At 40.3% G+C, this 24,462-nt stretch overlaps 1 protein-coding gene across 1 annotated transcript in view; it reads left to right on the top strand.

Annotated features, from left to right (window-relative positions):
• PCNX2 (pecanex 2) overlaps positions 1–24,462 on the top strand; it is a gene marked incomplete at both ends in the record, with an annotated part of 151,395 nt that overhangs the window by 62,132 nt on the left and 64,801 nt on the right. Inside the window, 6 exons of the mRNA XM_084262153.1 lie at positions 3,156–3,265; positions 5,490–5,586; positions 11,838–11,930; positions 12,437–12,587; positions 16,977–17,118; positions 21,724–21,901. Of these exons, the coding sequence (XP_084118279.1) occupies positions 3,156–3,265; positions 5,490–5,586; positions 11,838–11,930; positions 12,437–12,587; positions 16,977–17,118; positions 21,724–21,901 (771 nt within the window). The remainder of the gene's footprint in view (positions 1–3,155; positions 3,266–5,489; positions 5,587–11,837; positions 11,931–12,436; positions 12,588–16,976; positions 17,119–21,723; positions 21,902–24,462) is intronic.

Here is a 24,462-nt window from a genome sequence, read left to right as displayed (position 1 = left end):
TTCTGGTCATTAGTGTTCACTGAAAACAGCCATCCGTGGTAATACACAGTCAAGCTTATAGTTAACCTTGTAAAAAGCAAGCTGTTGTTACCGTTTCATAGAATCATAGAATCATTTCTCATACCTTCGGGGACAGGTAGAAGATTCCCTTTTACAGTCTCATTCAGGAAGTTTTCGTGTGTTCAGAAACAGGATGATGGTATTTCTTCCAATTTACTATCAGGCCTGTGGAATGGCTGACCCTCAGCATCATATTGCTTGGCAGGAACGGTAGCATAGAACCATAATCAAGCTGGGGATTGGAAGTAGGGAGAAAAGCATCTCCTCTTATGTCCTCCCCAAAAAATAAATTTGTTGAATAATGATGAAATCACAAGAGAGTGGAAAATTAGACGATGTCTGTTCTTTGTGAAAAACAACTGGAGTTTGTCTCCATACTTAAAATCAGTTACTATGCAGACACCTTCAGTGGTGCTAATGCTGCAGTCTTGAGTTGAGAGGAATCTTCTGAAGAAAAAAAACCTAAGTGTCTACTTACTACAAATGTTCTGCTGTGTTCAGCGCATTTTTTATCTCTAGAGTTAGGACACATGGTTTATTTTACCATATCTTTGAAAGTTAAGAGTTTGCTACATGTATTTCTTTTTCTAAGGGAAGAAAGAAGCAGAAAGGATAAATAATGCAGGACAGAAAACTCCTGTCACCGCTTTTTAAAAATACATTTGCCTCCCCATCTTTACCAGTGGTAAAAGGCTTGTAAGTTCAAAGACACCTTTATCTTCCTTTTTAGTGGGTTGCTTTGGGATTCTGTGGTTGAAATGGAACACCACCACCCTGACCACTGGGTCTGTTGTAACTCATCACTTTCATCCTTAGTCCTGTTTTAACAAACACTTGTTTTAACAAACTCCCTGTCTAGTATGACAGATAACGTGAACTTCCAAGACTAAACTTGTTGCTGTTTTCCCACTGAGAAGAATCATTGTTCAATTATCAGTTGTATTTTTTTTCCATCTTTTTAATTTAAAGCTCTACCAGGCATCATTAATGGGGAAGGAAAATGACAAAATGGAGCTGGGTACATAACACTGGTGCTTGAGAAATGGCACAGTTGTTCATGCTTGTATTTTGTACAATATTGTGTAGCATTTTTCTGGAAAAACTTGCTCTCTGTGCACATAGCAAATAATGACACCTGTCTTCCTGGCTCCCTGGCAGCTGAACTTTGAGGGGACAATGGCACTTTGGAACTGGAGCACAGGCCAGCCAAACGCAGAAGTTCTGTTTAATATATGGAAAAAACAAAGAGTTTCTGAGTGAGGAATCAGCCATGTGCAGTTATACAGCAGAAATAGGTCAAAATGCTTTCTCAAACTGGATAATGTTATATTTCAACACCCAGACATACTGGTGGGCTCTTTAGGCTATTTTTCTTTTGAAATAAGTTGCAGGGTGAAGGGGTGGTCATGTACTAGAAGCTGCTGGGTGGTTCTGTATGCGGTTGAGTTACCCTGGAAATGCAGGGGCTGTTTGCATGGGGTGCAGTTCAGACATTTTCAGAACACTTTGACTCCAGTTAGTTTTCTTCCATGTTTTGAAGAATATTAGTTTCTTAACTGACACTAAGCATGGGAAAAAATAACCCAAAATGTATTTGGCCTCAAAATTTGGAACAAAGAAATCAAGAGTGGAATTGGATGGCAGAGTTTAACATGTCAAATGAACGGTGCTGGATTCTTTCATTAATGCCATGGAACTCTCTTCTGTTTGTAATGACTGCTTTAAGGAGGATTGTTCGATAGAACTAGACACTTTCTTTCATCTTTTTGATGTTCAGTAGTATGATGAGGGGAAGGTGACTCTTTGAATTAAAATTTCACTCCTGTTATACCAGTTCTTAGGATAATGGGAATATCATCATTAAATTAAAAAAAAACCCCTCATGTTACAGCAGGTGGTTTGTCCTTAACAGCAAATTAGTTTGTCTTAGCCACGTATTCATTGCCCTGAAAGAAACTAAATCTTTCTTTCTGTGAATCAGCTCTGCAAAGAAATCCTGAACATCAATGGGCAAAATAAGATCAATAAAACCACATGTAAAAATACTGGTCCTGTAAAAGTTGTGAAGTTTTTCAAGGACAAAATGGTACTGCAGAAGATTCCTTGTTGACACTAGCTGAGCAAGGTTTAAAGTTTCACAGGTGTACTACAAGCACCTTCTCTCAAAACCTACACAGAAAACATTCTGATGTCAGGATCCAGTAACGTCACCTGGATTTGATCGGGTAGAAGTTGTGTGGAGGAATTGACTTAGCCTAATAGATCAAATGGTTAGGGGTCAAATCCACTCAATTTCTGTGTCCTTTCACAGCCAGGACTCACAAGTATGTCTTAGGATCTCTGATTTGTAGCCAAGGACTGGTCGTGATAAGTGTCCTCAAACTTCCTATTCTTTCTCTTACTATTTCTAACCAATTTTAGCTGTTAAAGTCACCCAGAGACAGCTTCTCATCTTGGTTAGACTCAAGATGAGTCTTGATTAGACTCAGAGTGTGCTGGCAAGTGTGTAAATTGTGTACTCTTTTCCCACCCAGGCATGTCACATACTCTCCCCTTCTGCTGCGTTACCATCTAGGCAGGGCCTCGATGTAACAAACAAAGCAACAGAAAGATTTCACAGAGAGGTGCCAGAACTGTACCCCGCTGCCTGATTTAGGTGACATTGGCATTTGTTGTATGCAACCTGGCCACAGGTCAAGTAACTACATATCTATTTAGAGTTTAGCCAAATACAGTTCAGTTCATTTCACTCTCTTTTAATGAGAATTTGCCTCTAGTCTTTCATTAAAGAGGAGAGAAAACCTGCCTTTCATGTGGTTTCCTAGCTAATTGCTGATTATAGAGGACTTGCATAATATGATAGCAAAACATGCCTCTAATCTCAGTCTTTTTCACAGTAATAAAATTTGGTATGAAAGAGGATTTTTCAGTCCTTGGTAAATGGTGTATAAATTTAGATGCCGTGCATTTAACACTGCAGGTATGGCTCAGACTACTTAAAAAAAAAAAAAAAAAAAAAAAAAAGGAGAAAAATAAGAAAATTAAATTCTGCATTCCTAACTTACAAATATTCTGCTTTTTGTCCTCCTGTTCAGGAACCCTGGGATGCACAGCACATTCCAGCACTGTTCTCTGCTTTCTGTGGTCTGCTAGTTGCACTTTCTTATCACCTCAGCAGACAAAGCAGTGACCCATCTGTACTGATGTAAGTTGCCTGCAAATGTTATTTATTGATTACTCTGTACAGCACAGAACCACAGCGGTGCCTGGGTTTCATAGCCACAGGGATTGTCTCCTGAAAGAACTAGGGTGGGGTAGAAATTCCTTGTCGTGTCTGCCTGGCTCGTATCTGTCCTGTAAATAAATGAAGTGCTGCAGTCAGATTACCAGCAAGGCTGGTGCTCTTTAAACAGTGCTATCCAAATTCTCTGAGGCAGACTTCACCCTCTGGGAAATTGTGTGTTTGCCATGTTGGAGGATAGCAGTTTGGTTGAGGGGGACTCTGTGTTGCACTGTGGCAAGGAGAAAAGGACATTTGATGTGCTGGGCAGGTGGCTCAATTCCAGCTCTTGCTGAAAGTCATTGCTGGTAAGCTATGCCTCTCTGTTTGAGATTAACTCCTTCCTTTTCTGCTCTGGCATAGTTTGCTGAAGATAGTTGAGGAAAGGTAGTGTATATTAAGAGCTGCCATTGAAGACAAGGGGGGTCCAAGGGAGAAGTCTCCAACATTGTGATTCACAGGTTGTGGTGATGTGGGAGAGGCCCATAGATCCATAGCCTGGGGCAGCAGACATGAGTTTTCCTGTGTGGGAACTGTGCTGTATGGCTGTCCTGGGGGTTGTGATGATCAACAAGCAGCTGAACATCTATGAACATGGATGTAGGATTAAGCAAGCCAGGTGAGTTTTGTGTAGCCAGTATCACCTCCCCTTTCCCCCCACCTGGGATTCTGCCTAGCAGACAGCTCAGTCTTATCCTAGAGCAGTACAGAGGAGGTGTGAGGAAGCCCACAGGTTCTCTCCTTTGCTTCCTGAGGTGTGTTGTGCGTGTCTTGAGGGAGGCTCTTCAGTGTATGCAGATTGTAGTAAGTATATGGTAAGTTCAAGGTGATTGGAAGCACAGCTCTGTAATGCAGGAAAGAAGGAAGAAGTGGAGTGCGTTCTAGGCTGTTCAGGTTATAATTGAGGAGAGAAACACAGGAAAATGAGGAAAATCCTGAAGGAGTAAAGAACGTAGGGTGCTAGTAAAACAAATGACATCCCAGTAAATGTTGCTGAAGAGGTGAGAAAGTCTTTTACCATCTAGGAGATTCATGGAGATTCTGATACGTATACATTACCAGGTACTGGTGTGGCAAAGCAACAAGCATTGCTTATATCTATTGCCATTAACTTTATCCAGAGCCTCCCATGTCTGGCACTGGCGTCAGCTAGGCCTCGATCAGGCTTCGTGTGGGTGTGGTGTAGTTCATCATCTGTTTCAGTGTGGGACATGGGTATGGAAGGAAGTGAAGCTGTGTGCTGTGTTAGGGAGACTTCTTTAACCTTGGAGTAAAACACAGACAGGTACTTGTGAATCAGCATGGAAGTGTGAGCTCTTTCAGTTTTGAAGTAGTTTAAATGCATCCTTCACTCCCCAGGAAGGACACCTCAGGTCATTAACTTCCTTAATAAAATGGAAACTTGTCTTTACTTAAAACTTTTTGTTTTAAGGAAATAATCTTAAACCATTAAATTCATTTGAATTTTTTTAATCTACCGACTGATTTCATAGCATTCTTAATCAAGTCTTGAGCAGCTGGAATGTTTTTTAAATATATTTTAAGGTTAAGAATGTGTACAGCAACATCAAATGTTTGTCGTGCAATCATGATAAAAACGTATAATCGTTTAAAAAGGAGGTTTATGATTTTATTGAAAAAAACCCAAAGCAACAAAACAGCTCTGAACTTAATTAAAGGATGCTGAAGAGATTGGAAACAGTTTTTAAAGGATGGCCTGTGGCATAAACTTCAAGATGGAAGAGGAAGCAGCACATAAATATTGGACTAAAGATTAATATACAGTTTATAAAGAAATAGCTTATTTGGCCTTTCTAACATGGGTCTAAACAGCTCCCATATTGGTTTCAGCGTAGCTGAAGCATTAATAGAGGGCATGAAGGTAACAGTACCCTCTATGCTCATTCCTCTAAGTGACTTAATCACATTGATTGGACTACTGAGACTCCTTAAGGTTTTGACGAGGAAGTTCTACCCTGATCACGGGTAGAGATGGTTGTGCCAATCTTCAGCTATAGACATAAGGTGGCTACTGCGTAGAGGAGGGAGGAAGTCTGAGGCTGTTCCTCCTCCGCTGCCCCCTAGGAATATTCATATCTGTTGGACATCTTAAGAAGTATCCTAAGTAGGAATTATTTTTTTTTAACAGGTCCCTTATTCAGTGCAAATATGTCCCTCACTTTCTGCGTCAACACTTTGAAGATTCATCAGCAGATCCACTCCCAGAAAAGATGAGAGAATCAGTGGTAAGACCTTCCAATACTTTCTGTTCAAAGTTTTCTCCAATCCGTTTCCCCCACAGGTGTACCTTAAACATTCTGATATAGTAACTTAAATATTTAAATTACTAAAAGCACAGAAAATAGCAGGATATATATCCCAGTCATTTAATGCACAGATGGAAACTCAGAAGTTATTCTAGGACTTCTTTCCCATGAGGCTTGAAGGAAGAAGGAGGATATTGCCATTTCCTTTTCTGAAAGGATCTTTTGAAGGACTCTGCAACATTGATTCCTTGATATAGTTGAGAAGTGCATTCTCAATGATCAGGGAATGGGGCATCTCACCCTTGTAGCTGGAGAGCTTATGTAGGTTCTGTGCACAGTTACAGCTTGGCATCCTGGTGTGTACAAGGTAGACTGGATTGTTCAAAAAGCTGTGCAGTCCTGCCAAACTTCCTGTCTACTCTGGAGAGGGACAGGATTTGGTCCACAGAATTAAATGTGTTTAAAAGAATGAGTAAGGGCTATTTTAATAAGGTTAACAGTTGACTTGGTTTTCAGGAATGCCTTTTTCTGTGCCAGGAAGTACTCTTGACTTTATGCCCTCTGCCCCAGCTAAGCCAGGTAGAGCACAGACTGCACTTGGCACCCAGAGATGGAAGAAGCCTCTGAAACTTGTATAGTGTGAGAGGGGCAGGTACATGCCTGGTTCCAAGTGTTGCCATCTCATCCTGTCTTTGCTAGGCAGGCTGTTTATTTCCTTCTGTCTGACACTTAAGTTTGTGTCAGCTTATTTCCCACTTTAACATCCAAAGTGACCCATCTTCCTTTTTGCATTCTTTTATATTAAAAAGAAGAAAAAAAAAAAAGGAGAGGTTGACCTTAAAAAGCATTCATGTGGGAAAACCATCAATTTTCCAGAAATACCATGGGGTGAACTGTCCTGCTTCCCAGCTGTCAGATAGCCCTTCTCCCTGACCACATCCCTAACACCTGCATCTGAGAATTTGGAACCTAGGCAGTTATTAATTCCTGAACATTTGCAGAAGGCAGCAGCATTCAGAGTGTGCTTGGAAGACAGACTGCCTTCTCTGACCCTTCGATGTGACCCCAGAGTCCATAGTACCAGTTGCTAGTGCAGTAGCTGGCCTGGCCCCCAGATGTCCCTTCAAAGGGATGCATCTCTTCTGTATACCTTGCAAAATATGTCCATTTCTTGTCACTTGTGCTGAGCTGTGGTTTCTTGCAAACTGAGCTGTTTGCAACAGGGTCACGCTGCCATATGAATGTCCAGCTAGTAACAGAGTAAAACCCAAAGTATTTATGTTATTCTGTGGCATTTCTGGTGTTGGTGTGTGGTCTGTTGCCACAGTTCATTGTTAGTCCATTCTAGCACATGGGCACTGTTTGGCAGGTGTAACAGGAAGCTTCTCATGCCTCGTATTTATACCCCACTTGTATCTTTTGGTAATCGTGCCCTTAGTACAGAGCCTGGTGTCATCTGCTTTGCAGAGGGAGCCTTGCAGGGGACTGAGGCAGTTACTGTGGCTGTCCACTTAACTGGCTTCATTGCACAGTGCAGAGGAAAACCCTGAGCAAGGCTTCTGTGTATTGAAAATGAAGAGTGCACAAAATTGTATCTAAAATTCTGGATGTATTTTCAAGTGAGTCATGCTCAGACTGTCAACCTATTCTTGTGTCAGTATGTGTCCCATGGACAGGAATCTGAAGTCTTAGACTAACATGGCTACAGCACTTGGGCCCTTGACCTACTAGGATGGGACTGGCCAGACTTCACTATTTCTCTTCGCCATATCTCATTCCTATCATGTTTTGCTGGTGGGTTTTTTTGCACTTAATTAATTGGGATTCCTGGCACCTTTTGCTTTCCAGGATGTACCTGGCTTTGGGGATTGGCACTTTTCTGCTCTGTACATTTGATACTCCATGCTGCTGCTGCTTCTAGACAAAGGCTGCTTTCCTTCAGTGTTGCTGGAGCTTGTTTAGCTCTTTGCTGCCTTTATTTTTTTATTTCCCTCTGTCCAGGCTTCCCTCAGTCTATATAAAAACTGTAAGCAATTGCATTTGCTTACAATGCCAATTAGCAGTGCTAATTCTTCCACACTGGGAGATCTCTTGAAGAAAGAGAGGGCAATTTATGATTAATATGCACTCTTTGTCTTACCCCTGTGTTATCTGGTACTTCTGTCTCAATTAAACACTAACCAGTTTGCCAGGAGACTCCCACTGCTATCTCACAATGCAGTGCTAATAGAGCAAGTAGGGAAGAATTAAGGCAGGAGAAAATGCATGTGCCTCAAGTCTGAGGAGTACAATCAAGCCGCAGTCTCTGCTGACTTGCTTCAGTGACAGCAGCCATGCTTAGGATGTAGGACTTGTCAGACTCTTAAAAGCCAGTTTTAAATAGTTTCCAGAACTTCTGCAAGGGGATCTTCATGCTACCCAGAAATTGGGTGAAACAGTGTGTTAGTATTTGAAAGAGATTTCATGGTGGTAGTTTTTTCCTCTTGTGAGAAGAGCATTTCTGACTCCCTCTTAGGGGCAAGAGGTGGCAGGATGCAACGCAACAGCCGGCCTTGTCCTGGTCTATACGCAGACGTACGGTCTCCATACCCTGCCATTTAAATAAGAGCCATTCTAATCAGAAATCCTGAGGCGTACAGAACCCAATCAATTCCTTGAGGAGCTGAAAGCAAACAAGGTTAATATCGAAAATTAATGTGTTGTGTTCTGTAGTGGCTTTGCATTGATGTTAGGAATAATAAATACAGCATCTCTAATGTTTAGTTACATGACCTTTACTGTTTTCCTTCGCTTCAGTAGCTGAGTAAGAATTGCCAGCTTTGGAAGCCTGAATTATAAAGCAGCTGTGATGGATAATTGACCATTCAACTTTGAGAATGGAGCTTCCTACCATTATAACTAATTTCTATAGGCATCCGCATGGCTGATTACTAGATTAACCAGTGGCCTGAGGGTGCTAATGTGTTACATTCAAACCCAGCTTCCTTCCTGGCCTTTAATACAAACATTTAGATAGCTAGTAAAAGGATTTGTACAAAGCTCCAAAAGCGTAATTGAAAATAATAATTAAAAAAAATAAGTGCCACTGCAGTATGTTCTGCTTGTACAGTCTGAGGCATTAAATGTAGTGATGCTGGTTTGGGGCTTCGTTTTATACTCAAGGTAAAAGAGGGAAAAATCCAACACCTGATTTCATCCCAAACTGTAACAGTGATTCTCTCTCACTGCAGAGATCTTAACTGTGATCAGAGCTTAACTTTTCCACATTGGACCAATTGCAGTGAAGGACTCAAGCATCACATCATAGGACTATTCGACTTTAAGTGCCTGGCCTTGAGAATGGAACACAAAGTCCTGCTTTAGACAGTTGGGTCTAAATGCTGGATGGGGAACAGAGTTATGTCCAAGGTAGGCATGTGCTTTGCAGGAGCTGGCTGCCTTCAGCAGGAAGGGTGGAAGCTACAGATCTTTCCTGTCAGCAGCCTGTAGGTGGTTGGCCAAGGCTTTCTCCTAGAAGGTACCTTTGAACCTCCCTCAGTCAGAGAAGTAACTGCCTAGGGTCAGCCATTTCCTGCAGTCCCTGGTCACTGTCATGACAAGAAACAAAAGCAACTACTTTGTGAGAAGGTTGAAAGTGTCTGCCGTATCAAGAAGGAGCTCCTGTGAGGATCGCTGTGCAAGTCGGCAGCTGAGCAGTACATTTACATTTTGAAGCAGTTCTGTGCAAGGGCAGAAGGGCAAGCCTGGGCATATATGATACTTTAAATGCTTAAGTTGTTGCCAGAGTTGGAGTGCAGTTGTCAGATTCTGGTTTAAATACCTGAATAATAATTGCTTAAAAAACATAAGCCTTTTCCTGTATGGAACTGTTAATGTGTCTAAAGTACTGAAAGCATCCTAAACAGAAAGCTTGCAAACTCAGAGATGGAAAAGGTGGGGAATGCTAATCTGGTGCAACATAATCTGTTTAATGCACTCTCTTTGGAATGTAATCTGTTAAAAAGATTCTCTTTGATGACCCAGCACAAAATGGAAAGTTAGGATGCTGCCTCTCCCTGAAAATGCTCACTATTTTTACCACTGCTGATTTTGTAGCTGCATTTATAATATTTGATGTAGTTCTTGCCATGGCAGCTTCTTCAGTCACCTGATTGTGAGCAGTCATTTTCACAGAAATCCTCTCTGGTTGCACGGAAGAGCTTGAAAATATGATTGGAGTGTGTTTGTTGTTCTTATAAACTTGTTTAAGATTATTGAGTAGTTGGATTCAGCTGTGCAGAAAATGATACTTGATCAAGACTCTTCATAATATGTATTCACAAAAGAGCTGAAGTACTGCCATATAAGTCTGGCACTGCTTAACATTCTCAGATGCTGAATTTAACAGCTCAATACTGCTGCTTTACATAGATTTTTGTGTGAGACCTATTCTAAAAAACCTTGGAAAGGTTAAAAAAATCCTATTACATGTATTGGGAATAATTCCCTTATCCATCTGTATCACAGTTTTGACCATGATTTTTCAGTACTGCTCCATATAGTAAAACCTCTGGAGTTGGACATGAATGCACAGCTGCCTAGTGAGAGACATGAACCCAACAGAGAGGACCTGTAAGGACAGGCAGGTATCAAAGGTTTGTTTGGTGAAGAGAATCCCTTTCCTGTTGTGAGGTCCCTCATGTTGTGGTTCTCCTGTTGTGTACAGTGGCCAAGAAGTGAGGAAGATCAGCAGTGCTAGATCTTAAAAAGATCTTTGAGAAGAGTTAGGAAGGCCTTCCACTAGTAGTCCATTGGGAGTACAGGGCTGTCTGGAGAGGACATAGCTCTGGGAGGGGAATCAGTGCTATTGTTTTGGAGGTCCATGCTCCTGAGCAGCCTGAGAAAGGGGAGGACAGTGATGATCACTTGAGAATTCAACTAAACCAGATTGGAGTTTCCTGGGAGAAAGCAAAAGTACTTCTGGAGCCTGAAGGCTTTTTAGTCCTGCTGAATTTCAAAGGGCTGCTGCAGTAAGTGGAAGTGCTGATGCTTGTGACCTTTTACTAAGAGTTATCTTTCATAACAGGGAGTGATAGGCAGCCTAAATATAGTGGTTGCTACCAGCTTCCCCTATAATTCACAACCTTTCCTTTGTTAACTTGTTCTGCTTGCTTGCTTTCTTTTCTCCCTTATTCCTAGCTTTGCTACCCCATGATCATTTTAGTTTTCTTTTTCTCTGATGAGATACATGAAGACTTACCTAGACTGCAGCACCAGGAAATCAGATGAGCTTCTAATTCTGACCCAGTGTTGCATTTCACATGTTGTTTCTAGATGTCTTTGAACTGAAGCATAAGTAAATTTCTAAACCCAGAGCTGAAAATAGTTCCTCATTTGATAACTTAGCAGCAGTATTGAGTGCAGAACTTAAAATGCCTCTCTCATAAATCTAAGAGATTTTCATTTATCTGCAAAGATGTGTGGGTGACCTCTGAAGTACAATTCAGAAGATGGCACAGCTCACAAGATATCTTGTTTATTTGTTTACTGAGAATGACATTTTAATCACAAGAAAAACAGGCTGGAAAGACAGTGATATTTTCCAATCTTTAGAAACAAAATTACTCTTTACCCTAGTTATAGATCTTTATGTAAAGGCAGACGTGTCCTTTCAGTACCATTCAGTGACACTAGAAAAAGGCCTTGTCTGAAATCCATAAAATCTTGCCAAAGTTTGGCTTTCGATACAGAAAATCAGAGAATGGGACATGTCACTTCAGAACATGACAAATGTATTAACTTTGTGTCTCTGAAGCCGTCATGGAAAAGCGTGAGTCGTTTCAGAAATGTGAGAGAGAGAACCTGGAGAAACCTTAACGCTTGCAAATAGGAAATTGAACCAGAATTTTGATTCCCAAAAAGAAAGTACTCATAAAGTAAAAGACTTACATTCCTTAAACAGAATCAGACTTGATATGAAAATGTATTGCTTTCATTTCTCCAATCTTAGAGCTACTTGATTTAAAAATATAATTGAAAATTAGTCGTGATGAATTTAAATGTGATTACTTTGGCAAGCCTAGAGTGTGAAGAAATCATTTCCCAAAGCAGAGTGGAGGAAAATACTTTTGTATCAGGGAGTGCTGATTAGCCTTATCACAATGCAGACTGCAAGTAATTGAGAACAGTCGTTTACTGTGGTTAAAATAGTATTGGTTTACTAATTTTATATAAAATGGTTATTTTTGCAGAAAGAAATCTTGAAATCGGATCTCATTGTCTGCACAGCAGCTGCTGTTCTGTCGTTCGCTGTCAGTGCCAGCACTGTGTTTCTATCATTACGGGTGTGTATCTGTCATCTTTTTTTGATTCCTCTCCCCCTGCCCCCAGCAAGGTATTATCTCCTTCATGCAAAACCACAGGGTGGTTTAAGTGGAAAGAACAGAGATTTGGGGAAAATAACTGACTGAAAATTATTTACTGGTCACGCTAACATTTTTTTCCTTGCAATGCAGTTAGTTTACGGGTATTTGTATTAATTTCAGTGTTACTTATTTGACATCCCTTTCCTTACACCTCAGCATATCCACAGATCTTTTATGATGAAGAACCTGGGAGACAGATGAATAAGCTTGATCGCTTTTTTCTTCCTGCCCTATTAAGGATGAAAAAATTGGTTAATTGTGTGTGCAAACTAGATATTTTAAAGTCTGTATTCACTTGTGAAGTCAGAGTTTGAACACAGGAGTAAAAATTAATTGCACAAAAATACAGTTATAGGTAGTGTTAAAAACTGTTAATTGCTGTCTGCAAATTATAACTGTGTTTTGTATTTTTCTCTTTGGCCCAGCCATTTCTCAGCATTGTCCTGTTTGCTTTAGCCTGGACTGTGGGATTTGTAACACATTACATCCTTCCTCAGCTTCGCAAGCATCACCCCTGGCTGTGGATCTCCCACCCTATCCTTAAAAGCAAAGAGCACAAGCAGCGAGAAGTGAGAGGTTTGTAATAATATCTTTTCTAAACAATGGATGGAATGACTTGCAGCTTATCTTTGTTTAAAATAAATAATCTGGAAGGAACAGAGCAGGCAGAACAAATTAAGTTTTACATTTTCCTCATTTGAATAGCATGCATAGCCTGTCGTTCACACACATACGCACACCCCCAATCACCAGCAAATTTGTGAACCTGTAGAAGTTGTCTCCTGAGACTTCTGCACAGAAGGGCTGAGACTGGGCAGGTATCTCTGGAGGCTGTCTGGTGCAAAGCCTCTGCTCAGAGCAGTCTTGTAGTCATGGAATGGTTTGGGTTGGAAGGAATTTCAAAGTCTGTCTAGTCCAACGCCCTGCCATGGGCAGGGACACCTTCCACTGACCTGATTGCCAAAGCCCCATCCAGCCTGGCCTTGAACACTGCCAGGGAGAGGGCAGCCACAGCTGCTCTGGGCAGCCTGTGCCAGGGCCTCACCACCCTCACAGTCAAGAATTTCTTCCTAATGTCTAAAATCTACTCTCCTTCAGCTTAAAGCCATTACCCCTTGTCCTGTGTCTACATTCAGTAGTACTACATAAAGAGCTCCTCTTCATCTTTTCTTCAGGCTCCCTTCAGATACTGGAAGGCTGCTGTGTGCTCTCTCTGGAGCTGCCTTTTCTCCAGACTCAACAAGTCGAGCTTCAGCCCTCTGATGATCTTCATGGTCCTCCTCTGGACTGGCTCCATGTCTTTCTGTTGTTGGGGGCCTGAAGGGTCAACTAGAGCAGGTTGCTCAGGGCGCCATTCAGCTTTACATACCTTCAAGCATGGTGCCTCCACAACTTTTCTAGACGCTCTGTTCTAGTATTCAGTCATCCTTAGAGTAAAAAAATTCGTTTGGGTGTTTTTGTTTGTTCATGGTTTTTTCTTTTTTATGTTGAAGTGGAATTTCAGTTTGTGCCCATTTCCATTTGTCCTGTTACTGGTTCCATCACCTTTTCCCTCCCCATAAGGTATTTATACACCAAAAATGCCCCCTATCAGGCATTAATACAATTTCCCCTGACTCTTTTCTCAAGACTAAGCTATTCCAGCTCTCTTAGCCTCTCCTCCTTTGTCAAATGCTGTCCCTTAGTCATCTTGCTGGCCCAAAGTGGCATTTCATGAGCCATCATCTCATCTGCCTTTTGCTTTTACACCACAGTACTGTTGTTTGGTATGTTGTAGTTCATGTTTCATACATTGGCACTTTATATAATTTAATAACTTAAATGGTTGATGAAATTGAGACAGATTATTTTTTTTTTCCCCTGACATACAACTATGTGTCATTTGAACAGCATGAGTAGGGCAACTTTAGAGTTTGCTTTTAGAGGAACATTAACATTGAAAGGAGCTGTGACGTTTTCTTGCAGTTTTGCTCTTGGTGTAACATCTGCTGGCTTCAGCATGTAGTGCTGAAGTAAATATTTTAGGATGTTGAGGTCTGATTCCCTATTCTGGTACAGTTATTTCTGCAAGCACTCAGTATACTTTGAGAGGCACAGCTTCCCCCACTCCTCCCCAGCTCTCATCTTGCCTTTGTTACTGGCCAAAAGCTTGCTTGTCATTTCTTGATGGATCCTGTGCCTTAATCATTTTCAATATATGTTCCTGAGGTGTTTGAAGACAGCGTTGTCAGAACACAGTCTGCTCAGGGACTGTAGTCTGTTCTTCAACTCGACAACAACAAAAGAGTTCAGATCATTCTCTGCAAAACCATGCATTAAGGATTTAAATCTTTTCTTCTAAAATAAAATCTTGTAACTCAAAATGAATACTTTGCAAACAAGGCTTGGGCATGGAAAAAAATACCCAAGAGACTTGATTGAAGGTTGTCTTTTACCTTTTACTGCAAAACACCAAGGAAAATGTAGTAGAAGCATCCATCTTATTTAAAGATCATGCCCAACTGAAAATATTGTTTGGGGCTTCCTCTCCTTGATAGTCAGTAATTCTGAATACTCAAGTTTTATTGTTTGTTACATCACTTAATCATAAAAGGCTGCTGTAGGATTTCTTTCCCTTGTCCTGATTTAGTCAGTCTTCATTTATCAGAGGACATTGTTTTCCTAACTACAATGACTCAGCTTTTGAAAGGTTGAGGGTAGAGATCTGCCAGGCTGATCTTCACAGATGGGTTTCCACCTTTGAGACCAACTGCATTTCCCATGCTACGTATTGTGGGGAATGGGCTTTGTTACTTCTTTTGCAGCCCTCATTTTATATATGATCCGTTTCTGCACTTTGGGGCTTAAGTATTATTGCAGTGTATCTGGTGGTGTGTGTTAGAAAACAAGAGTAAAAAAAAATAAAATTAAAAAATATATTCTTCAGTCCCTTAGGCTGCTGCAGAGGCTTTTTATCATGTTCTGAGATGAGACAGGCTGAGGAAAAGGTTGTGCAATCCCTTTGATAGATATGTCTGACAGGCTGTTGTCTTTCTTATACCCTGTAAGAAAAATGTAGGAGCTGAACTTAAAGGTTCCCTGTTTGTATAGAAAGAGAAGCTTGGAAAAGGACAGTATCCTGTAGCTGTCAGGCATGGACAATGAAGGGACAGGTATACAAAACAAGATGTCGATGAGGAGCTTTTACTGCATAGAATTCCATTTTCAGCTTCCTACTTTTTGACAAGTGCAGTGCTATGATGAGATGAATGATTGTTTGCAATTAGATGAGCAGCTGGTAATGACAATTCCACAAGTTCATTCCTGGCTTTGTTTCATAGACTCTGGATGAGCTGTTCAAACTTTCAGATCTTCCAGAGAATAGCAATTATCGCCTCATATGCCCATATAGAGAGCTCATTTATTACTTGTTGTTTTTCCTGGCTGCAGGAGGAAAGGCTGAGGTCAAGATGCATGAACTTATGGTCTAATAGAAGTGTAGAAGGTAGCATGGGACTGAGTGAGAAAGAAGCCCTTGAAACACTAGAGACTATATTAGTTTTCATCTCCTTCCTTCCTACCGCTGCTTTTATACCCCAGAAATTCATGTAAGCCATTTTCAAATCATCCACATCCTTCCCTGGCTCCCCTCTGGATGTGAGCTCTCTTGTTCTGTCTGCGTTGTCTGTACACACCTCTGTGTCTGCAGCTCCCTTCTCTTTGCTCCGCTTGATAGGCGCATCTCTACGCAAGCTTGAGTTCTTACACAGAGCTCAGTTTCCAGCAGCTGGATGAGGTTCATGAGTGGAGCTCTGAGAGCAATTTGTAGTTGAGGAGAAGGAGAGAGGAATGGAGAATAACAGCTAGGTACCAAAATGGACGTTTCGCTGCACGTATGAACTTTTAGGAGGCGGCCTTTAGGTAATGAGAGGAAATATTTTTACACTGTAACAAGAAACAGAAGTTGGTCAAACTTGCTGAAGGCAGATTTTTGAGAGAGCATTGCCTTAACTTAAGATATTGGCAAAGCATGACTTAAAATGAACTTGGAATGATTGCTTTTAGCTTTCTCTTTGAGCCTATACAATAGACCGCTGTGCCTGTAGAACATATAAATCTGTTGATTCAGCATGTCATCTTTGCCTGTTGCTGAAAAGGTGTGGGGGGAGGCTGGGATGTGTATACTTAATTATTTTTGTTTCTGCAGGGAACAGTATTGGGGATTCAGTTGCTGGCATTGTTATTTCTGAGTCGATACCAAGTTCTGCCTCTTTGCATTTGCTCTTTTTCCAATAACCTTGTCTAGCTGAGCTCAGTTGAGAAGAAAGATGTTATTTTTCTCTGTGTGCGAGTTGTACTCATATTAAGCACAGTGATGTTGTTAGAAAAGTCTACTGCAAAAAGAGATATTCTTTACTGGAGAATGATGTGATCCTGGCAGATAGTTTTTGTAATGGCTGTTTAAGTGTTTTGAGAAACATCTGTGACAGTTTCTATTTCATATTAATTCTTCAGTCTTTAGATCTCAAAGGAGATTTCATTTATCATTGAGGTCAATGATACTTTGCAGTCTGGAGAACAGTCTTCTGCTGCTATAAGACGGGGAAGGAGAGGCACAGAGCTCAAATGAGGTCATCTGCTAGGTCAGTGACAGAGCTGAAGAGGGTCTCTCTGAAGTCATTACATCACTAAAAGTTCTATTTAATATAGTAACTAGTAATTGGATTATGCAGAAACAACCATCTAACATGTACCATCTCACAATTTCTGGGCATTTCTCCTCAGTGCAGTTATAAAAAGAAAAGTAGATCCTGTCTAAATTCAGAGAACAAAGTGATTTCTCTATTACAAATGTATTGTGAATTCCATTGTCTCATGAATTAGTTGTTTAATTATATTAATGTGAGAACTCATTCCTTCTATACTACTGCAGTGCAGGAAATGCTGGTAATTTGAAATTCTCTGTTATCTGACTTTCTATTTCAGATGCTGCTCATTTGATGTGGTTTGAACGGCTCTATGTGTGGCTTCAGTGCTTTGAGAAATATATTTTGTATCCAGCTATAATACTGAATGCCCTCACCATTGATGCTTTCTCAATTAGTAAATACAAGAAGCTTGGTACACAGTAAGTAGATTATAACTCAAAGCATGTGATTAGTAGAATTTTTCACTTTTAGACTGAAGATTGAGAAACGAGATTTGTTTAAGTCTGCTTGTCAGAGTCTGCTTTTGTGCATTACTAGGTTGGTGTACAATAATCATTGGCTTTGCTGAAAGAAAAAGCAAAACTACCTTAGCACACGCTATGACATGACTCCAGTGAGTTAAAAAAAAGAAATTAAAAGGTTAAAGAGCTATATATAGATATGTGTGGAATGTCTAAATGTCAGTTACAAGCAAGACACTATACCAGGCTGCAGGTGTTTGGGCATAAACACAGTGGGGTAACTAGAATTAATCAGATGAAAATGAGAAATCTAGGCTGGATATCAGGAAACATTTCCTAGCTGAGGTTTTTTTAAGACTGCAGCGTAGTCTCCCAAAGGAGTTATCAGAAGGTTTACCACACAAGTCTTTTAAGGCAAGACTGGATAAAATATTCAACAGTATAGAATGGTGGGTAGTCCTGCATTAAGAGCGGTTTGAGAAACGTAGGGATACAAGTTTTTTCAAGGTCTGATATCTCTGATACTAAGCAGAACTGGTGATGCTGATCCATGGTCTCACAGTACGATTCTTGCAGGCAGCCTTTTATGGTAAACATTTTGGTCAGTGACTTGCCGACTGCAGATATTGAGCAGGCTTAGTGACTGCAGCATCCCCAGTGAGCAGGGTTTCTGCAGTCGTTTCATCAGGATGACAGTGATGCAGATGATAAAAACAAAGAAACAGCCAGTGTTCAGGAAGGAAGGTTCCAGTAGCAGGAAAAACTGCTGGGGGAGGGGGGAGTTCCTCAGTACTAATAACAATCACATTTCTTAACTTTTAATATTAGATTAACTTTAAATATTATGTTTTAATTAATCTTCTCTCCTGAAAAGCAACACATCTTAGGGATTACAGAACTATAAGGAAAAGATGGTCCCTGCTTTTAGGGGCTGAAAGTAGGGTCTTAGTCCAATTTTCTGTGTATTCCTCCCTGACAACTGCTTTTCCAGAGATTCTCTTGCCAGTCACATGGGGATAGCCTTTATAGGTCCCCTTTGACCTTTTTTCCCCCCAGGCACTTGGAAGAAGGTAAGGCCAAGGTGCTTCAGGAGTTTAGGTGTGTTGTCCAGGGTGAAACAGAGTTCACACTCATCCCTTTGGTTCCGCAAGCCTGTGAAGACTAAAAAGTACTCCAAATGTCATTTGTCCCTAGTTAGCAGCCATGACTGAATGCATGCATGGAGCATATATGTAGGGTTAGGAAGGTGCTATTTTTAGATAGTTATGTCTCCAAGTTAGGTTACACTTCTTAAAGTATCACCTCCTTCAAGTGTTCAGTAGTAGTGAAATGCTGAGATTGAAGAAAGTAATTACATCTGTCTGTCTCTATTTGGCCTGTGAGAATCATCACAATCAATCCTTTCCTTCCCCATCCCCCTTGTGTCTGCTTGATCACCTTGAATTTATAACCTGTGTTTTCTCCTTCACTTGTAACTGAGATCTATCCACAACATTTCCAGTATCCCTTCCTTTCCCTATAGCTACTGCACAAATGCCACACACAAAACATTTGTCTTCAGTTCCTCTCTTTCTCCTCAACTCTGTAACCCTGTGAGAGATCCTGGATTCTCCTTGCTCCTTCCATATATGCTGTTATGTAGGGTTGTACTTTCTCTGCTTTATAAATACCCCTTTTCTGTTGTTGGAACATTCCTTAGTTATTTACTGCCCAAGGACGAGACCACAGCGTACCTCAGAGAAGGGAAGGTGGCACTCTGTATCTGAGGTGATACGTTTTGCATGATTTGACTGGGGAGTTTTTCTCAATTTGAATGGAGGGGATTTTTTGTTTGCTTGTTGTTTTGTTTGGGGTTTTTTTTGTTTTTTAGAAGGAGCTTCATCTTGCTCTGTGATTTAAAAGACTGAAGCAGTTTGCTTCTTGAGGAGGCAGAACAGCTCGTTCTCACAGTCAGGAGTTTGCTTGAGCTTTCCAGACCCTGACATGCTGGTTATTAATGGGACCCATGCTGACAAGCTGAAAAGCTTGCCTGTGTTACCTGCCACAGAGGCTTCAGAAATAAGCCCCACTTCTCTCTCCCTTGCTTTCTTTCTGCTGGGAGTTAAGGCCTCAGGAAAAGCGTCTTGTGTGGCACTATCTTTAAAGAGGAGGGATAATGAGCAAATTATTTTCTCTTGCTCCTGAGAGGGTTATTTTATAAAACGTCATTTTTTGTGAAATGTTCTGCACGTTAACGGATCCAGTGAGGAAAAAGCTTTCCTTCTGCTCTGTGATCTGCCATGAAAATTCCTCCATGTTGCAAGAATTATTTTCTTTCTGAAGAATACGAAATTCAACCAGTTCATACAGGACGCACTGGGATGGCTTCTAGTGGCTTCAGGATCTATTTAGCTTAATCGCTAGGCTTTCCATTCAGAAACCTAGGGCAAACTGAAAAGAACAGCTTTGACAAGGTGAGAAATTAGATCAGCTTGGCATTTCATTCCGACAGTGATGTCCTGGTGATCCTTTAGAATGACCTGCGCTCAAATAAAGTCGCATCTGCATTATGGAAGATACACAATAATGACTAAATGACACATAAAATAAAATCAACCTGGAAATGTACAGACTTATGAGCCTTGCTAGAATGATGAAAACTTGTTTAGAGCTTTGTGGCCTGTCAAGTGTCTGTCATGGCAGTAGGTGTTCTCCTGGTTCACAGCAGGATGGAGAAGAACTTTCCATGCATTTTACAAACACCTGGCCTGCTTTGGGGTTGCTTGTTATGCATTGAAGTTCTTATCTATTTTTACCAGCATCAAAAAAACAATGCAACTCCCAAAAAGTGACTTTGCCTGACTTATTAAAGAGAAGTTACATGGCTCTCAATTAATAGGGAGTTACTTGTACATGTCTATTAGGTTTGGGTTGTTTTTTTCTTTGTTTGGGTTTTTATTCAGCAATAGATCCAGAACGGTTCTTGGGTATCAACATTCAAAACTACAATCCAAATACACTCATTCATCTGCCAGAATACCCTGAGGGTGCCTAATGTTACTAAAGAGTCCTGAATTTGACTTGATGGTTGAGATATTATTCAGAATATGCAGAGCTTTCTGAATAAATCACTTCCCTCTTATCCTGTCTAGAACCCCAAAACCCAGATATTTTGGGCTGAGAGCTGATTATGCAACATCCCCTGTATGTGATCAGGATTGACTTCAGAAAATACTGCTTTCATTTCCTCCCTTTTAAAAACCTTGATGGAGAAGGTGATGTTGCCCATTTCATTTAACAAGACTCTAAATGGTAGGCACTTGCCAGGAAAGTGGAGGCTGTTGGAGGTCTGCCTTTGATTTCTCCTGCTTTGATGGTGAGGAATAAGGAATCATATGTTCCAGTTCCTGCTTCTGCCTCTGTTCTTTTGGTTCTTAATGGCTGTTGATAAAATACAGAGTCATGCAAGCATTCATGGTCTCTGGATCCCAGTACTGCTTCACATCTCAGGGCAGTAACTCTCTTTCCAGGTGATTTAAAAATTAATGTGTCTGAAATCTTTCTAGGATCGAACCCTAGAATAGGTTATACTATCAAGAGATCAAAATTACTGTCCAAGCATGATCATCTTTTTGATTGTGTAAAATAGCTTAAAAATGAAACTTTAAAATGTGAACAACCTCAAGTGTCTATGTTTGGGTACATATCCAGAGTGCGTGTATGAATGTTTATTAAATTGAAGGGGTGCCAACATGTTACCTCCACCTTTCCTTCTTGTGTAAATCCATTTTTTTACACAGAAAACTGTGTAGTTTTGTGGAGAGTTAAAAGGAACATCATCTTGGAGGTGCAGCAGCAAGCACTTTCATTTTTAGATACTGACGTCATGGTTTTCTTTGTGGTCACTTACTATTTAGAGTTGTCAGCTTAATTTCACTCTCTGGAATATAGTAAGGGAGAGTAAAATGCAGATGGCATGCTTCTTACAACAGAGACTCAACCTAATTTATTTTCATCTGATGAAGTAATTATATACAATGGGTGACTTGATCAAAAACAGCAGTAAGAATTTCAAGCATTTCAGGTCTGTGGGTGTTTCTATCCAGAATTTTGGTGGTGTATGTAATGCAGTTAGGAGAATAGTTATGAACTTTGTCATCAAATGAAATTTTTAGTAATAAAAATAGAGTGGGTTCAAGACTGGTTTTTTTCAAATTGCAGTAATGTATTGATGGAAGCACCAAGGTATTTCCTAATCTAAAATTTTAAGACCTATATGAAAGTTTCCTTTCTAGATTCCTGGGTTTTAATAGTCAATACTACTGATTTTAGTACAGAGTTCTCTCCTTATTACAGATGATGAATGTGTGATAATAAGGAAAAATATGAAGTTGCATATGGGTCAAATATATGTGATTATTAAAAGACCATAGGATTAATATTGGAAACCAATAAAATGTGTAGCCTTAGATGTACATAGTGATCTAAAATACATTTGGTACAGTTAATTTGTATTTAAAAGCTTCATCATTTAATGCTTTGACTTTTGACTTGATTAGCTTTTTCTTTCTGCCTTTCTTACAGCTGTGATATCATTCTGATAACAGTTGCTGGGATGAAACTCCTCCGCTCCTCATTCTGTAATCCTATCAACCAGTTTGTTACTCTGAGCTTTACTGTCATCTTTTTCCGGTTTGACTACAGAGACATTTCAGAGAACTTTTTGCTGGATTTCTTCATGATGTCCATCGTGTTCCATAAGGCGAGTTGATGGCTCATTTCTTTGGAAAATGTATTTCAGAGCTTTATTTATTTTATTTAGCAGCCTCATGGTGCTGCTCAGCGTGTGTTAGGATTTTCTAGCAGTCCTGAATGCATGAATAGACACAGATTATTGGTAATATAAAATAAAAAATAATCTCTAATCTGAAAACAAGGTTCCAGTTAAATGTCTTGTCTGGTTTTTGTGCAGTGTTTTGCCTCACTTTCTGTTCATGCTTTGCTAAAGGAAGTTCAGAATTGTTATTTTCAGGAGGAGAATCCTCTTGAGCCATTAGTGCAAAGCTGCCCTGCAGATCAATCGCCTGGTGTTTTTATCTAGGTTTCCTTTGAATGCCTCTAGTGTTTGACTCAACAACTTCCGTTGGGAAATTATTCCACTATCTAATCATCCTCAGGATAATAAATGTTTTCCTAATGTCAGCCTTAACATTTTTCTTTTCCTATTTTCAGAATGTTATCCTTGTGATGCTGCCCTTAACCTTAACCTCAGAGCTCCTTCCTCTCTCTTACACTGTTAACTCTTGGAGTGTGCTGTAGTTGAATTTACTTTAAAAAAAAAAGCCCTTTCTGTATCAGTCATATAAGATGCTGTCCTGAGTTATCTGTGCTGTTCCACTGAAAGAAGCAGGTCTGGTACCTTAATAAATCATGAGAGAGTTTTGAAGACTTGCCTAAAGCTTTTACCAATTCTCTTGTATTTTATTTTCACTTCAAAATTCTTGTTTCCTGATTGCCATTAGATATGCAGTTTGTCCAGGGGTAACTCTGGTGAGGTGTTTGTTTTTGTTGTTTTTTTTTGGTCAGACTTCTTTGCTTTTTTTTTTCCCCTTTTTCTAAAATATTCCTACTATTTATGTATTACCCAGCTAACCCCACTTAATTTCTGAGAGGGAAAGACATGGAAGCTCTAGGTTTTCTAAGGAAAGGCCCACTTCATTGGTGCTACGTTGGGAGCCTCCCAGTCATGTGGGCAAAGTATGAAGCAGAAGTTAAATGTTTTTCCTGGTATATTGCTTTGCTGGTGTAAGGGAGGAGGGGAAGGGAGGAATAACAAAACCTCAGTGAGGGACTGTGAGCTCTGTCATTTCTCTGTATACTTGGACCACACTCCAGCAGGAGCTTCATCTTCTTCAAACCTTCTACCCTCAGACCTGTTTTGCTTTCTCTCCGCAGGGATGAAGCAGCAAGGGTTGGGAAGGGATAGCAGAAGAAAAGGAGCAGAAAACATAGAAAGCCCTGCTTTAAAAAGAAACCACACCCCATGCTGTGTGGCCCTAAAAATAGGGTTAGAGTAGTTTTTTAGGATTCTTAGACTTGGAGTGAAAGTGATGCAGAGGTTGGAGGCGTTGTGGCAATCTTAAGTATTTGTTGTGTTTGTAGTGTGTTCCCTAGAGTAAGGGGTGCAATTCTACCTCCAGAGAAGGTTGTCAGTGATGTGTGTCAGTGGACATCCTATATCTGGATAATGGCTTGTTTAATCCTAAGCCTCATTCTCCAAACACCTATTTACAGGATCAACAATTGAACACCCCAGGATTGCAAGTCTCACTGTCCAATAGTTCTTTTGAAAATGCTGACTGTGTGGGCATATCACAGAATACTGGTGTGCATGGTTGCAAGTTTTTGGGAGAGAGATGTAGAGGCTTTTCAGTATTGGATTTTTGGGAGTTGCTTGGGTAGTTTCAAGCTACTGTTTACAATAGAAAGACTCGCAGTAGCCATATGAATGAGAGAGTGAAGGTAGCATACAAAATTAAGCAGAGATGTTTGCTGGAATAACTACTACTTGCTGGCTTGTACTGCAGGTGCTTTGGCAATGTATTTTAAGCTGCCATCTTCATATCTGATAATATCTGAAATTTTGCAGGTCATTAGTTCATCAAGTGTACTTGTTCTATTTAAAAAAACTTGAAATCAAACGGTTGAATTATTTATATTACAAAAGCACTATGCATGTGCTTTTCTAACATAACATGATCATTAAAGCCACTCAGAAAAAATTCATTCCAGATGATAGCAATTAAAGTCCTATTAATTTCAAATCATAAAGGGCATCCATTTTCTTTACCCTAATTAGAGTCTGAGCTTTTACTAGCTCATTATTGTGGAACTTTAGTAAAGGATGTGGTCATTTGAGGATAAAGATTGCATGTGTTTATTCCAAACTATAGGCCCGAAGCAAGCTGCATCCACCTCTGTTTCTAAAAGGTTTCTGGCTCTTCACAGATTCTGTGCATCTGTACTTCAGTCATTTTTATGTTTGCAACCATCTTTAAAAACAAAAACTGATGTGGTTCCTATTGCCATCCCCTTTGGCTATGCAGAACTTGCGACCCACTCATGACTGACTTCTGCTTACACATTTGAAGAGTCAACTTAGTACCATCTGAATTGGGGAACACTAGAAGTGTTAGCCTTATTCATAGGGATGGTAATTTTTAAGCATGGTTACCCCACAGAACAATATTTGCATGCTCTCTAAGCACTGTGGCAGTAAGCATTTATTTTCTTCTGCCAGGCAATGGGGAAGAGGCATCTAGA

This window comes from Gallinula chloropus (assembly GCF_964237585.1).
Source record: "Gallinula chloropus genome assembly, chromosome: 3".
Taxonomy (NCBI): domain Eukaryota; kingdom Metazoa; phylum Chordata; class Aves; order Gruiformes; family Rallidae; genus Gallinula; species Gallinula chloropus.
The sequence above is the reverse complement of the archived record's forward strand: the minus strand, read 5'-3'. Positions and strand labels throughout refer to the sequence as shown.